Source organism: Dama dama, chromosome 10 (assembly GCF_033118175.1).
Source record: "Dama dama isolate Ldn47 chromosome 10, ASM3311817v1, whole genome shotgun sequence".
NCBI classification, from domain to species: Eukaryota; Metazoa; Chordata; class Mammalia; order Artiodactyla; family Cervidae; genus Dama; species Dama dama.
Window position 1 is genome coordinate 40,483,499 of NC_083690.1, and position 16,208 is coordinate 40,499,706.

General features: G+C 37.5%; 1 protein-coding gene across 2 annotated transcripts in view; it reads right to left on the reverse strand.

The window, feature by feature from the left end:
• SDK1 (sidekick cell adhesion molecule 1) overlaps window positions 1–16,208 on the reverse strand; it is a 622,975-nt gene that overhangs the window by 570,150 nt on the left and 36,617 nt on the right. The window contains exon 1 of one of the 2 annotated variants that reach the window (XM_061153766.1): window positions 4,816–5,056. The exons of the other annotated variant lie outside the window; for it this stretch is intronic. Within the exon in view, the coding sequence (XP_061009749.1) occupies window positions 4,816–5,041 (226 nt within the window). The 5' untranslated portion in view covers window positions 5,042–5,056. Of the gene's footprint in view, window positions 1–4,815; window positions 5,057–16,208 lie in introns of those variants that run through there. 2 annotated transcript variants of the gene reach the window in all.

Sequence of the window (16,208 nt, forward strand, 5' to 3'; positions counted from 1 at the left end):
CCTTATGCTGGGCCAGGAGCTGGCAAACTGAGACCAGTGGGACAATTGTTTTTACAAATAAAGTTTGACTGAAACACAGCTGCTCCCTTCAACAGTCTGGCCACCTGATGTGAAGAGCCGACTCAGTTGGAAAAGACCCTGATGCTGGGAAAGATTCAGGGCAGGAGGAGAAGGGGACGACAGAGGGTCAGATGGTTAGATGGCATCATCGACTCAATGGACATGAGTCTGAGCAAACTCTGGGAGACAGAGAAGGAAAGGGACGCCTGATGTGCTGCAGTCCATGGGGTTGCAAAGAGTCAAACGAGAACAACAACAAAGCCACTCTCTCATTTACATATCATCTAAGACTATTTTCACACTACAAGGGCAGAGCTGAGCAGCTGTGACAGAAACCATTTGGGCACAAAACCTAAAACACTTATTACCTGACACTTTACAAGACAAAATTTCCAAATCTTTTCTAGACCATAAGAAGAGAGCTAATAAAATATTTGGGGCTTCCCTGATAGCTCAGTTGGTAAAGAATCTGCCTGCAATGCAGGAGACCCTGGTTCAATTCCTGGGTCAGGAAGGTCCACTGGAGAAGGGATCGGCTACCCGCTTCAGTATTCTTGGGCTTCCCTGGTGGCTCAGCTGGTAAAGAATCTGCCCCCAATGTGGGAGACCTGGGTTTGATCCCTGGGTTGGGAAGATCCCCTGGAGAAGGGGAAAGCTGTCCACTCCAGTATTCTGGCCTGGAGAATTCCATGGACTGTATAGTACAAGGGGTGGCAAAGAGTCAGACATGACTGAGTGACTTTCATTTCAATAAAATATGTGCAAAGCAAATAAAACTTTCATGCACTTAATACAATAGTTTTAGTATATAAGATAAAACAAGGAGAAATTGATAGTTTTAAGAGACAGAAAAATGCACACTCAACAAATTTGGAATGTTCACAAAAATTACCAGATATTAGTACAAAAGAATACATTCACAAATTCAAAAAAAACCCCAGAAATTATATAAACCTTTTTGATGAGTGTAATGAGATAAAAAGATCTTCACGACCCAGACAATCATGATGGTGTGATCACTCACCTAGAGCCAGACATCCTGGAATGTGAAGTCAAGTGGGCCTTAGGAAGTATCACTACGAACAAAGCTAGTGGAGGTGATGGAATTCCAGTTGAGCTATTTCAAGTCCTAAAAGATGATGCTGTGAAAAGTGCTGCATTCAATATGCCAGCAAATTTGGAAAACTCAGCAGTGGCCACAGGACTGGAAAAGGTCCGTTTTCATTCCAGTCCCAAAGAAAGGCAATGTCAAAGAATGCTCAAACTACCGCACAATTGCACTCATCTCACATGCTAGTAAAGGAATGCTCAAAATTCTCCAAGCCAGGCTTCAGCAATACGTGAACCGTGAACTTCCAGATGTTCAAGCTGGTTTTAGAAAAGACAGAGGAACCAGAGATCAAATTGCCAACATCTGCTGGATCATCGAAAAAGCAAGAGAGTTCCAGAAAAACATCTATTTCTGCTTTATTGACTATGCCAAAGACTTTGACTGTGCGGATCACAATAAATTGTGGAAAATTCTGAAAGAGATGGGAATACCAGGCCACCTGACCTGTCTCTTGAGAAACCTGTATGCAGGTCAGGAAGCAACAGTCAGAACTGGTCATAGAACAACAGACTGGTTCCAAATAGGAAAAGGAGTATGTCAAGGCTGTATATTATCACCCTGCTTATTTAACTTACATGCAGAGTACATCATGAGAAACGCTGGGCTGGAGGAAGCACAAGCTGGAATCAAGATTGCAGGGAGAAATATCAATAACCTCAGATATGCAGATGACACCACCCTTATGGCAGAAAGTGAAGAGGAACTAAAGAGTCTCTTGATGAAAGTGAAAGAGGAGAGTGAAAAAGTTGGCTTAAAGCTCAACATTCAGAAAACTAAGATCATGGCATCCGGTCCCATCACTTCATGGCAAGTAGATGGGGAAACAGTGGCTGACTTTATTTTTTGGGGCTCCAAAATCACTGCAGATGGTGATTGCAGCCATGAAATTAAATGACACTTACTCCTTGGAAGGAAAGTTATGACCAACCTAGACAGCATATTAAAAAGCAGAGACATTACTTTGTCAACAAAGGTCCATCTAGTCAAGGCTCTGGTTTTTCCAGTGGTCATGTATGGATGTGAGAGTTGGACTGTAAAGAAAGCTGAGCACCGAAGAATTGATGGTTTTCAACTGTGGTGTTGGAGAAGACTTTTGAGAGTCCTTTGGACTGCAAGGAGATCCAACCAGTCCATCCTAAAGGACATCAGTCCTGGGTGTTCACTGGAAGGACTGATGCTAAAGCTGAAACTGCAATACTTTGGCCACCTCATGCGAAGAGCTGACCCATCTGAAAAGACCCTGATGCTGGGAGGGATTGGGGGCAGGAGGCGAAGGGGACAACAGAGGATGAGATGGCTGGATGGCATCACCGATTCGATGGACATGGGTGTGGGTGGACTCTGGGAGTTGGTAATAGACATGGAGGCCTGGCGTGCTGGAGTTCATGGGGTCGCAAAGAGTCGGACATAACTGAGCGACTGAACTGAACTGAATGAGATAAAATTAAAACATGACTACAAAAAATACTATCTCTATATCAATCTATTGAACTTTAAAACCTCACTTATAAATATGTTTTGGGTAAAGAGAAAAAAGGAAAAATTTTTATTTCCTTTATACATCAATAACAATTAGAGCTTACAAAATAAAGACTAGGAAACAGTGAAATCAGGGTCAGAAGAAAATCAGAAGATAAAATAATACATTTATTTAGAAAAGACACAAAATTTCAGTCAGTTTTTAGCTCAGAATGAGTTGGGGGGAGGGGGGAACTCACAGATAAATCTGAAGAGGAAAGTAGAATAAATTATTCAAGATAAAAGAAGAAACTAATTAGAAAGTAAAACAAAAATGCCAGGACACTTGAAACCTAGGTTCTTTGGAATGACAAATAAAACTGGCAAAATCTGATTAAGAGGAAAGAGAGAACATCCAAATAAAACACTCTAGGATTGGAAAAGGAAACAAATCAGTTTTGAAAATGTTTTAACTTTAATTTTAAAACCTAGGCAGGATGGATAAAATATTAGAAAAATATACTGGAAAGGATACAATAAAGGAAAACATGAGCAGACCAAGTGACCATAGGAAAAACTATAATATTAATAACAGTTAATGATGTAACTCTAGAAATTCAAACAGCACTAAACTCAGACGGTTTTCAGGAGAGTTTTTCAAATCTTCAAGGAACAGATAATCCCCATGTTATATAAAATGTCTTGGGACAAGGAAAAGTATTTTTCAAAAAGCTACTTGACATATTTTAACAGAGCAACACTAACTGAATTCATAAACATGATAAACATGAGAAGGGAAACTCAGAAATAACACTTACGAACACATGTAACTTTTTAAAAATAAAGTATTAAGATATAAAAGTTAGGCAAGTGTTGTGACCATGTACGGTTTATCCAAGGTATATGTTTTAATAATAATGGAAAAAAGGGAAAAAAACCCCAATGAATTTATTGTAGTACTCTATTAGAGAAAAAAACATTGTTATCAAATAGAGGCTGCAATATCATTTGATTATATCCAACTCTAATTTCTAACAAAAATGCTTAGCAAATTCATATCAAGGGTATATACCAGAAATTTAGAGAAAATTTTATATGTGATGGTCAAATATGAGGGGTATCCTTTAAAGGAAGGCTGAAACAAGGAGCTTGGTTTCATCTGCTAATACCCCACACCCAGATACTTGATTTGGATATTGCAATTAGAGGTAAAAATATAGAAGTATAAATATAGGAGAGGAATAGATAAGGTTTCATAATTTATAAACAATAGAAAATCAGAGGTAATCAACAGAAAAATAAGAAATTTTGGCAAGTGGACACATACATAGTCAACACAAAAACCAATAGCTTTTTTCCACCTCCAAAATAGTCAATTTAAGAATCTAATAGAAAAAAGTAATACACTGAAGTGGTACAAAACTAAAAGAAACATTTAAGATCTTTATGACAACTGTAAAACTTTACTGAGGAACAAAGCCAAATAAACGAAAAGATACACTGTTCAAGAATGGTAAGACTTAGTACTGTAAAAATGTCAGTTTCTAACAAATTCATTGATAAACATAATCCCTAGCCCAGGAACTTGACCAATTAATCCTAAAACTTCCATAGAAACTTAAAACACGGAAGAAAGATTTAAAAAGAAAAAACAATGAAAGAGTTTGAGCTATATGAAATAATAACAAGCCAAAATTGCATTATATTAAAGAGTAAAACTAATACAGGAAGAGAAACAGCAATTAACAAGACAATTTAAAAGCTTTGAAATCATGAATATCATTGTTGCCATCATCATCATCATAGGTGACATTTCCTTAGCACTTATTATGCGCCAGGCACGGTTCTAAACTTATTGCATAGATTGGCTCTTTTATTTCTTACAATAATCCTCGTAAGTAGGTGCATTTTTATTGTTCTCACTTTATAGCTCAGGAGACTAACAGTCAGAGAGGTTAAGTGCTTGTCTGAGGTGCCACATGTAGTGCCTGGCAGATCGAGACTCAAATCAGCATATCTGACCACAGTAACCAGCACATTACCCTGGTACAGTGCCGTATAGTTTATGGAGGCTCAGAATTGTAAAAGATAAAACTCTCAATCACTGGACGTGCAGAACATCTTCCTCTTAACACACCTCTTCAGCTGCGCCCTTCTGTACCCTGCCCCATGCCCAGGAGACTGACCTGTCTGGACTGCATTAGTGGGCTTCTGTGACTTCCGGTTGGTTCCCAGTGGGGACTGAGGGTAAATAACTACATCAAGGTCTTCATGCTGGCCCTGGAACCTCAACTGTCTCCCTCCACACACACCGGGTCTGTCTCTACAGGGCTGCCACAGAGTTCTCAATACCCATTGGCAAAATGTCCCAGCTCCCCGCAGGCGGCCCTCTCCACTCAACCCTTGCCACATCTATTTTCCACTCCCACTGACCTTCTCCCTATAGGCCTGGAGAGGAAAAAAACCAGCTGTTCCTTGCTCCAGGGTATGGCAGGATTCCTTTCGGTTTCTCTCCCTCAGCTGCCACAATTTGTTAAAGTCTCTTTACTAAACTCTTCAGACACTATCCCTGTGTACTCGCCCAATCTGCTTTCTGCCAGGACCCTGACTGATACACTGAGACAGAATCAGTTAATCAAATCAGCTCTCCTTTGGGGGAAATAAACAGTTAAAGCCTACCTCATATCAATCACAAGAAATATTACAGACATACTGAAGATCAATATATTCAAAACAAACTATATAAATATTAATAGAAGGTACAGGGAAATAAATATTTTATAACCCTGGGTAAGAATTCCTTCTTTACAAAGACACAAAACTGAAAACACATAAGAGAAAAACAATGAATTTAATGACATCGAAATTTAAATTTTTGTGTGACCAAAGAAAAGGCAACAGATTTGGCAGACAGAACTTGTAACATAAGAACGGATTAATAATTAAGACATGTAAAGGATGTCAAAACATCCATAAAAAAGATAAACCGCACAACAGTAAAGTGAAAGAACATATTCTACCAGACGTACTGTAAAACGACAGCAATAACACGGGTAGTGCTGGTGTGTAAAAGAGAGACAGGCTTTATTTCACGGTATTATGACAGATCAGATACCCGAAACTTGTACCTGCTGACAACAATTTAAAATGTTAGATGAAATACTTTTCAAAAGGTATTCCAAAATGTATCTCTGATCAAGCAGAGGGTAAGAAACCGGCAGGGAAAAAAGTGAAAGATATACTCCAGGAGGGCAGTGGGGTTTTACCATCTCTCTGAACTCTGGTGGCCCAGAGCTTCTGATTCGATGAATGCATGGGGCATCAGAGATAAGCAGTAAAGTCCATGGTTGCTACAAGGGGGTAAGCTCAAAAGAGACTTCTGAATACAGTTGGAATCACAAAGTCCTTCGCCCACAGTGTAAAGGTGAATGAGAAATAAACCCCAGGACAGAAGAAAAAGGCAAGGACACAGGTCTGAGTTACTGTTTTAGAAGGGAAAGCACTTCCCTGAGAATTTCTAACCACCAGGGGGCCTCCTGCAGGTCTGCGGCCCAAATTCCCACTACACTACCAGGGAAATCCAAAACAATAGCAAGCTAACAGTTTTTAAATGTATCCTTCAGGTAGCTATGCCCCCAGGCAACTGGCAAAAGCAAATACAATCCCTCTAGAAGAAAGCAGCTTCAAGGTGGATTCACAGCATTACTGATGGTAGCAAACAGAGAAACAGGCAAAGGATTAGCAAGCAATGCACACAAGATAAAATGTACATTGTCAATAAACAGAGAACACAGAAAAAGATGCAATCTCACCAGGAGAAACCAGAGATATGCAAATTTAAAAAAAACAGTGTGATATCACTGCACCCAAATATTGGCAAAGTTTATAAATCTCTTATTAGGTGCACACAAGGATGTGGGAAAACTGAATGCTCTCTCACATGTTGCTAACTCATTCATGGTTCAGCAAAATATTTACTGAGCTCCTACCTATACCTGGTATTATTTTGGTGAAAACACAGAGTCTGTTTTGAAGTTTATATTATAGTGGCCAGTCAAATAATAAACAAATAACCATATAGGAAGGGCAGAGGGTTAAAGGCTGTAAAGAAAAATAAATCAGGGTAAATATATAGCACAGAGGTCTGCAAACTTTTTCTGTGAAAGGTCAGACAGTAAACATTTTAGGCTGTAAGAAAATGACCTCAGTCGAAACTCCTGGCATTCCTCATTTCATTGCTCTTCACTTTATTGCGCTTCACAGATACTGTATTTTTTATTACAAATCGAATCTCCATGGCAACCCAGCGTCAAGCAAGTCTATCTATGCCATTTTCCAACAGCATTTGCTCAGTTTGGGGCTCAGTGTCACATTTTGGTAATTCTCATAGTATTTCATAATATTCTCATAAAATCTGAAACATTTTCATCACTATTATATGTGTTAGGGTGATCTATGATCAATGATCTTTGATGTTACTACTGTAGTTCTTACGGGGGTTGCACACACCATGCCCATATCAGACAGTAAACTTATGCTACAAATGCCCATTGTGTTCCGACTGCTCCAGTGAGTGGCTGTTCCCCTGTCCCTCCCCCTGTCTTTGAGCCTCCCAATTCTGAGACACAATATTGAGATTAGGCCAATTAACAACACCTATAATGGCCTCTGGGTGTTCATCTGAAAGAAAGAGTCACACCTCTCTCACTTTAAATCAAAAGATAGAAGTGATTAAGCTTAGAGAGGAAGACACGTCAAACTCTGGGTAAGCCAAAAGCTAGGCCTCTTGTGTCAAACAGCTAAGCAAGTTGTTAGTATAAAGTAAAAACTCTTGGAGAAAATTAAAAGTGCTACTCCTGTGAATACAAAAATGACAAAAAAAAAAAAAAAGTTAAACAATCTTATTGCTGCCTTGGAGAAAATTTTAGTGGTCTGGATAAAAGATCAAACCAGTCACAATATTCCAGTAAACTAAAACCTAGTTCAGTAGGAGGCCCCAGCTCTGTTCAATTCCGTAAAGTCTGAAAGAGATGAGGAAGCTCGTGGAAGAAAAGTCTGAAGCCAACAGAAGTTGGTTCATGAAGCTTAAGGAAAGAAACCATCTCTACAGCATTAAACTGTAAGCTGAAGCAGCAGGTGCTGATGCAGAAGCTGTGGCAAGCGTACACTGCAGGAAGCAGAAAATAAACTAATCGAGACTCCTCAAAAGCTTTTTCTTTGCAATAAAATATACCAAGAAAGATGAATATTTGAAATTCCTTTTATGTTTATAGCTTAGCTCACAAAGAGAGGGAACTCCTTTTCAAAGGATAAAACAAGTAAGCGTGAAGCATAAAGATGGAGCACAGACCCAACGCAGCTTAAACTGGTGGCCCAGAACCACGAGCTTCTGCTTTTAATGACTGTACAAAATACAAAAGACAAGACCTTGGGGCCATATAAGGTGAGAAACTAAACTAAAGACCCCTACTTCCTGTGAAAAGATAAAAAAGTCTTTTTTATTGGTCTTAATTCTGGATAACAGTGGGGGGGGGGTCTGAATTTTAATCACAAATTGACCTTAATGAATGATTGAAATCTAAGTTGACTCTATCTGTATGGTCCAAAGCACACACTTTATTGTTTAGTCACTAAGTCATGTCCAACTCTTTGCAACCCTATGGACTGGAAGCCCACAAGGCTCCTCTGTCCACAGGATTTCCCAGGCAAGAATATTGGAGTGTGTTTCCATTATCTCCTCCAGGGGATCTTCCTGACCCAGGGACTGAACCCGTGTCACCTGCATTGGCAGGCAAATTCTTTACCACTGAGCCACCAAGGAAGCCAAAGCACTCCAAACAGAGAAATTAATTTGAAGTAGTCCCACCCTAGTAGCTGTCCCAAAGTAAGAGAAAACACAATTGCCTCCAGTGAAAGTCTCCTCATGATGCAATCTTCACATTTTTACAGTTAAAATCTCCATACACACAAACTTAAAATAAAAATAACATATGAGAAAAGAAAGCATTGTAGTGAGGGTCAACGCATAAAGCAAATGTGATCATGAGACTCACTAAAAAATTTAGGATACACAGAATGTTAAGACAATGAAAACAATCCAAGATACTCAAAATGTTTTGAAAAATAATAGGCAATTAAAAGTCACAGGAGAGGACCAAGAGACAAAGTATGACCAAGCACACTTTACAAAGGAAAAAATACACCTTCTAAAAAAAATATAATTAACTGAACAGCAAGTTAGATATAGCTGAAAAGAGAACTTTTGAAGCAGAAGATAGAAAAGAAGAAAAGTAACTAGAATGTGGAATAAGGCAAATAGAAAAAGAATTTTTTTTTTTAAAGTTCAGAGATACAAAATAAAGAAGTACTAAAATACATGTAGTAGGAATCCTCAAAGAACATGGAGGGAAGATATAATGACAGAAAATCTTCCAGAGTTGATGATAGACATAAATCCTCAGATTCAGGAAGCACAACAAATCCCAATTCAATGAAGATAATTACAAAGAATTTACACTTTGGCACATTACCATGAAACTTTAAAACACCAAAGACAAACAGACCATCTTAGCAACAGCAAGTCAATTTACAAAGAATTCTCATCAGCAACATTGGGAAGTCAGAAGACAACAGAACAGTCTATGATACAGAAAGAAAATAACTGTTAACATAGATTTCTATATCAAATAAAACTGTCTTTCAAATACAATGCAAAAATAAAAATATTTTAAGGCAAACAAAACCAAACAATGTCAAAAGGAATTTCTGAATGATATATACTTGCAAACGCAGAAGGATGGTCTGAAAACGCAAGATGAAGAGCTGGGCACAGCAAAGAGCAAACACACAGTTAATCCCAAACCATGTAGAACAACAAGAAGGAGACTGCATTTGGGGTTAAGAAAGAAGAAGAGATAGAACTAAATATACTGGAAAACAAGGATATAGAAGAGAAATGACCAGAATTAAGATCATTTAGAGGTTCTTGGGAGTGGTAGAGTGAAGTCTTTAGACTTTAAGTATGCACATTAAACCTTTTAGAGTAACTGCAAAACTAACAGAAAAATAATTTGTTAAATCTAAAGGAGTGGAAGAAAATAGGAAAAGGTTTTTTACAACGTCAAATGTGGACAAAATAAAATGGTGGCAATACAGTGGTAAAAACAGCTCCAAATATATCAATAATCATAGCAGGTATAATTGTTCTGAATCCTTCAACTAAAAACAAATATTGTAAAACTAGGTAAAAAAATAGAAATGCCCATCTGTAATGCTTACAAGAGACACAAGACACAAGCATAGTGAAATACAGAAAAGTAAAGAAAAAAGATACACCAGAGAAACACTGAGAAGTCTGATGCAGGTCTTACTGGGCTACCCCGAGCCGAGCTGCCTCCTTTCTGGAGGCTGCAAGGAAGGACAGCGTTGCTTGCCTTCCCAAGCTTCTAGGGCGTCAGCCTCCTTTGACCCACATCTCCTTCCACCTGCAAAGCCAGCAACAGCTGATCAGGTACTTACCACACCACACCACTCTGACCTCATCTCCTGCTTCCCCATCCCACACTGAAAGAACCCAGTCATCACACCACACGGCTGGCAAGTGGTGGAGGGCTTCTTTCAACTGAAACCACTGACTCAAAAACCCAGAATCTTCCTCTGTCCTTCACTGCTGTGAATATATACGAATAAGAAAAGCAAAGAATACACATGGATTTGGAAAAGTAGCCTAAGAAAACCAAATGGAGACAATAGAGTGGTCTAAAACAATCACCTAGTTTTTACCACACTCTCTAAACATTATCCTATATAAATATATTAGCACCTTATTTTAGGAACTAAGGTTCTACATTTAGGAAAAAGAAGCTAGAAGTAGAATGACGGTAATTACAAAGATAGAATAAAAAAAAAAAAAAAAGGAATAATTGAAGATATGCTAGTAGCTGAGCCTAGAGGGAAAATGTAGTAGTAATCAATGAGCACATATGAGTGAAAGTCGCTTAAGTCATGTCCGACTCTTTGCGACCTCATGCACAGTCCACAGAATTCTCCAGGCCAGAATACTGGAGTGGGTAGCCTTTTCCCTCTCCAGTGGATGAGCACATGAGAGCACACAGATTCAAAAGGCTTCTCTAAAATTATCCAGGATTGCCAACATCTGACTTCAAGCAAGAGTCCCATCTAGAGGTGGGTGGTCCCTCAGTTAAAAACCCCACAAAGCTATTCTTCAAACCAGCCTAGATTTTTATTTATACTATGTAACTAGGAATAGTGCATACAACACAAATCTACAAGGATTATTTAAGAAGTAAATTTATAAAGCATTTTTTAAAGGCACAAGCCAAGTAATTACAATAAGCATTAAACACAATTTCACTCCTCGTTTTCCACATGTTCTAAATGATTCCCTGGTTTGGGGAAGGATTTGGGATGGAACCAATTTTCTGAGAGGCAGTGGGAAAGGCTTGGAGAAGGACACCTGGGTTTGAGGTCTCTTTTCATTTACTGCAGCAAATTATTTCACTGATTTTCAGGTGTGTTTTATGAGCTTCGGTCAGACAAGCTTGACCTACCTCACAGGTTTCTGTAATGCTGAGGTAAATCGGTATATATAAAAATATTTAAAGCCATAAGGAGCCATTCAAACAGAAGGGATAATGACACTGATGGTGTTGATAATGATGGAGAAAGATGAGTAGGAAGAGAAAGAAGAACAAAGGTGGAGGAAAGGAAAGGGTCAAATAAAATGACCTTTCATGTTATTACATCAATAATACTTATGAGCGTTTCTTCCTTAGGTTTACCAACAACTTGTACATTGTAGCTTGTACATTACCCCATGTTCTCACGGCACTACTATTAAGTAGCTATGTAACTTAGGCAAGTCACTGGTCTTAACTTCTTCAAACATACATTGAGTAATTTAAGCTCAGGTTCTAAGTTCTCATAGCTTTCTAGTGCTCCACAAACTTCACTTCAGTAAGACAATGATTCTTTTTCTTCTTCTTCTTAATTCAAACAGTAGTATCCTATTTATTTCAAGGCCCTGTGATGGGGAAGGAACCATTTTTAAATAAATATAGAACTAGTCATTATCAATTACAATTACTCTGCTAAGATATAAAAATAATTTTATGTATTTGTTCCTTCAAAACATATATTTAGCTTGTATTTTTTTCAAACTTATTAACTTCGTCCTTCTAATTATGTAATAAATCTCTTCAGGCAGAAAAATGATGAATTCTTCTAATCTCCTTCCCAGTACCTAGCAACACACTAGGCATATGCCGGATGCTCAATAGAATTTACACAAAATGTGTAACATGTAGAAACTCAATTGTTCTTTATCATCCTTCCTCCTTCAGCAAAAGGTGTTTTGAAATTGTGAAAACATAATAGCTAAAAATGGAACTTTGTGGATATCTAAAAAACAAGAGATGCAAACATTGACAAACCTATTACCAACAAAAAAGTAGTGGAGGGAAGTACGAATTCACTAACTGCAAACACAGGAGAGGAGGCGGCACGGGCAAAGGATAAGAGAGCACTCGTGTTCACTGCGGCACTGTTTTCACATGAGCCGAAATACAAAAGGAGGATATAGAGATTACAAAAGGGGAAAACTGAATAAATGCTCAAGACTGCAACACATGCCGCAAGTAAAGGTGACTATGGTTATAAATAATTTGAAGAGTTTGATTTTTTTTTAAGAGGAAAAGAGCCTTTTTCACAAGTCAAAAATACTTCAATGTTTGTTTCCAAGAAACTTCACCTTACAATTGAAGGTTAAAGTCCCAGAGTGTTTCATACTAGTAAAATCAGGCAAGTTTTATATTAAAAACAGAAAGCCAAATGGACTGTACAAAATAAAGCCCCATAACACCCATGTTGTTCTTGGTTAGTAAAAAGCAGTATTTTATTTGTTTCTTTGCAGTGTTGCCAGTCCTTCACTTGAACACAAACTAAACTGGTCTATGTAAGTTGACAGGAGTTTCTTATTCTTGACTTACTTCAAACATTTCAGACAAATGAAAACAAAGTATAAATACATGAAACAGAACTTCTCTGAATTAGTTGAAGAATCTAAATTGACTGCTCATATTGATAACTTTATTAATGAACCCTTACTTAGCAAAGTTTTAATTACCTGTAGTTTGAGTATTAACACATGTTAAAAATAACAGTGTGAAATAACCCAGTTTACAATATCTGGAGATGATAATGATTTTGTTGAGAGAAACAAGGTCTAATAAAAATAATCCAGATTCCTAATACCATTTACTGACAATCACAGCTTTATATCATGCTAAAATTACATACTTATCTCCTCATTAGCAACTAATCTCACTGACTCTTCTTGCCAAACCAATTATGAGAAAATTTTCAGGCTCAAAGCAATTAATAGGACCGTTGGACCTCTCTCGATCTTCTCGTGACTCAAGTAATTAGCATGCACTTGTACAGGAAATCCAAATTGTTTTCCTAAACTAATGAATGAAATGAAGGACATCAAAATGTTATCAACTGACAGCAATAAAAGTCCTAATACACCAATATTCCTCCAACAGATACAATAACTGGATGAGGTTGACAGGTTCTTTTTGGTCAACTCAGACTATTTGGGGGTATAAATAAGGAGGAGGGAGAGATAGTCACTTATCAAACACAGCAAACTCTTTAGGTAATAAAGGAATATGTTATAGGCAGTGCTTTGTATATTAAATAGCTTCTGGGTTCTCCCAACTCTTTAGTCACATAATACAAGGTGAATACATTATTACAGCAGAAATTTGCATTTATATGATACTTTCTTCCAAGCAGCTCAAAATGGAAGAACATAAGGCTAAGCCATTTTCTCACAATTTCATAAAAAGCCTGGAATTTCTGAAAAGAAATTTGGAAAGCTTGATTCTCCTGTCGGTCCCTTATTTTCCGTGTCCTTTCAACCATTCATTTCAGAAATCAGGCTGTAATCTTTTGTTAGACTTTCATAGTTTCCTCTCCTTTCACAACCCCAAACTCAATAAAAAGTTTCCACTGTACACAGTTTCAGCTTTCTCCCCAAGGTTTCTTACTGACAGAATGAGAGCCTCAAAGCAGACTTTCTTTTTTCACGGACATAGTTTATGTCACAAATTAGCAGCTCATTAGCCACCCCCAGCTCTAACTTTTTAAAAGGCTAAATTAACAGTCTTAAAATGAAACTTAGTTTGATTACAGACTTTATATTTCTTAACTAAAACTGAGGCCCTATAAGACATCTTAAATAGTTATATACAGTGTTTTGAGGACAGTACTTTGACTCTCTCTGAAGCCCACTGCCTGTCAGATCCTAAACCTGTTAGATTTGCTCCTGGTAAACAGTACAAACCTAGAGTCTGACAAAAAAATAAGCACTCTCTGTATATTTGTTTAAAATGAGAAAAGGGGGTTGGCATATAAGTCTCTGAAAATTTTCAACTCGATTCAGAAAAACCCAGTTGCAAATTCCTCCAATGATACCAGGCCCCAACAAGGCTGAGAACCATTAGAACCTTGCTAGTCTCTGTCCTCATGGACATGAGGAGTGTTAAATACAGTAAAATTAATGAGAAGATGTTGCTTCTGGCCATCAATATTATTGCATAAATTCTGAGCCTGAGATGACGTTAAAAATATTCTCTCATGCCAAGTCAAGCAAATCTCTGAAATTTCTAACCAATGACTAAGCCATTGATCAACACACAGTTACTTTCCTATGTCTTAATTCAGAGAAGCTGCATCTGATCTGAAATCTTAGGAAGTGCTTTCAATTTCCTTGGGAGAATGCCTGACAGACTTCTTTCTAATCTCCCTTTAGATAAAGCTCTCTGAAGATCAAAGGGCCCTCACTCAGGCAGATGTGTTTTGCTGTCAATGGCTAAGAGGGAAAAACAGACTTCAAGCAAACTGCTCAGAGAATCCTTAAATAATTAGGCACTAAATGGAGAATACAAAGTCTTCAGAAATGTCAATGGATAAGGGAAAAGCATGGCATTGACACTTACCAAAAACTTTCTTTGAAAAACCAACCTAGAAATATGCCCTACCTGGAAAACTAAATCACAATTAAGTAGACAAGCTCTTCACAAATATTTTAAAATACTGAAGAAGTATACATAATCTGATGCTATTTACTGTGCCTTAATTTCTAAAGAATTTCTGATGAAATCAACTGATACAAAATTCCAAATTTAAAAATCATCCTGTACATAATCACATAATCAGAAAAATCTATCTTTAGACCTAACAACATGCTGTTACTATTTCATGAAAGTGAAAGTTTTCGTCACTCAGTCACGTCCGACTCTTTGTGACCCCATGGACGGTATCCCACCAGGCTCCTCTGTCCATGGAATTCTCCGGGCAAGAATGCTGGAGTGGGTTGCCATTCCTTTCTCCACTGGATCTTTCTGACCCAAGGATTGAATTTGGATCTCCTGCATTGCAGGCAGATTCTTTACTGTCTGAGCCACCAGACTTTATGTAATTAGAGAAAAGCTCAAATTGTGTAAACAGCCCCCAAAATTCCATAAACTAATTTGTTTTTAACCTTCTGGAAAACACATTATTAGGCATTGGAAAAATCATATTTCACTAGTACTAAAAGGAAATATTCTTCTCTGAAGCAATATGAATATCACATGAAGAATAAAGAAATGCTGAACATTTCTCTGAAACTGTTTCACAACTTGAATTTCCCTGGTGACTCAGACAGTAAAGAAAATGCCTGCAATGCAGAAGGCCAGGTTCCATCCCGGGGTCAGGACAGTACCCTGTAGGGGGCAACGGCTACCCACTCCAGTATCCTTGCTGGAGAATCCCATGGACAGAAGAGCCTGGCAGGCTACAGTCCATGGGGTCACAAAGAGTTGGACACAACCGAGCAACTAACATACTTAAACAAATGATTCTCTGTGTTTTAATTTTTCCATTCAAAAATATTAAGATAATTTTTTATTTCTTGAATATTTATCATTATAAATGACTGAGGCAAAGAACTGCTTAAAATCCACAATTAAAAAATACAGTAATAGTGATAATTATGTCACCTACGTACAACAATTAGAAAGCCAGAAAGCCTAAAAATTATACAAAAGCAAGATCTCTAATAAACCTGTGATGCATTTTCAGATTTTTCCAAGCACTGTTCCATGGCATAAGCTAAAAAACAAAGTCTAACACTAAGGAAAATTAAGTTTTCATTTGGAGAAAAAGTTTTAATTAAACACTGTCCATTTACAAATTTTACAGTTTTCAATTGTCAGCAATTTTTAAAACCATTTTTCTACCATAAAAGTAATATGTGATTACATAATTTTTTTTTACTGATTTACTAAAAATACATGCTCTCCATGAAGCACAGAGCAAAATATAAAGAAATAAAAAGTATCCCAAATTCCACCACTCAGGTATAACCACATTTATCAACATATGGTGCCTTTACTTAAGATCTCATTTACCAACTACATGTATGTTTTCACATATATTATATGCATATGGAGAGAGACGGAGAGAGACAGATTTTTACCAGTATACTTATCAAAGGAATTAAAGACAGTAA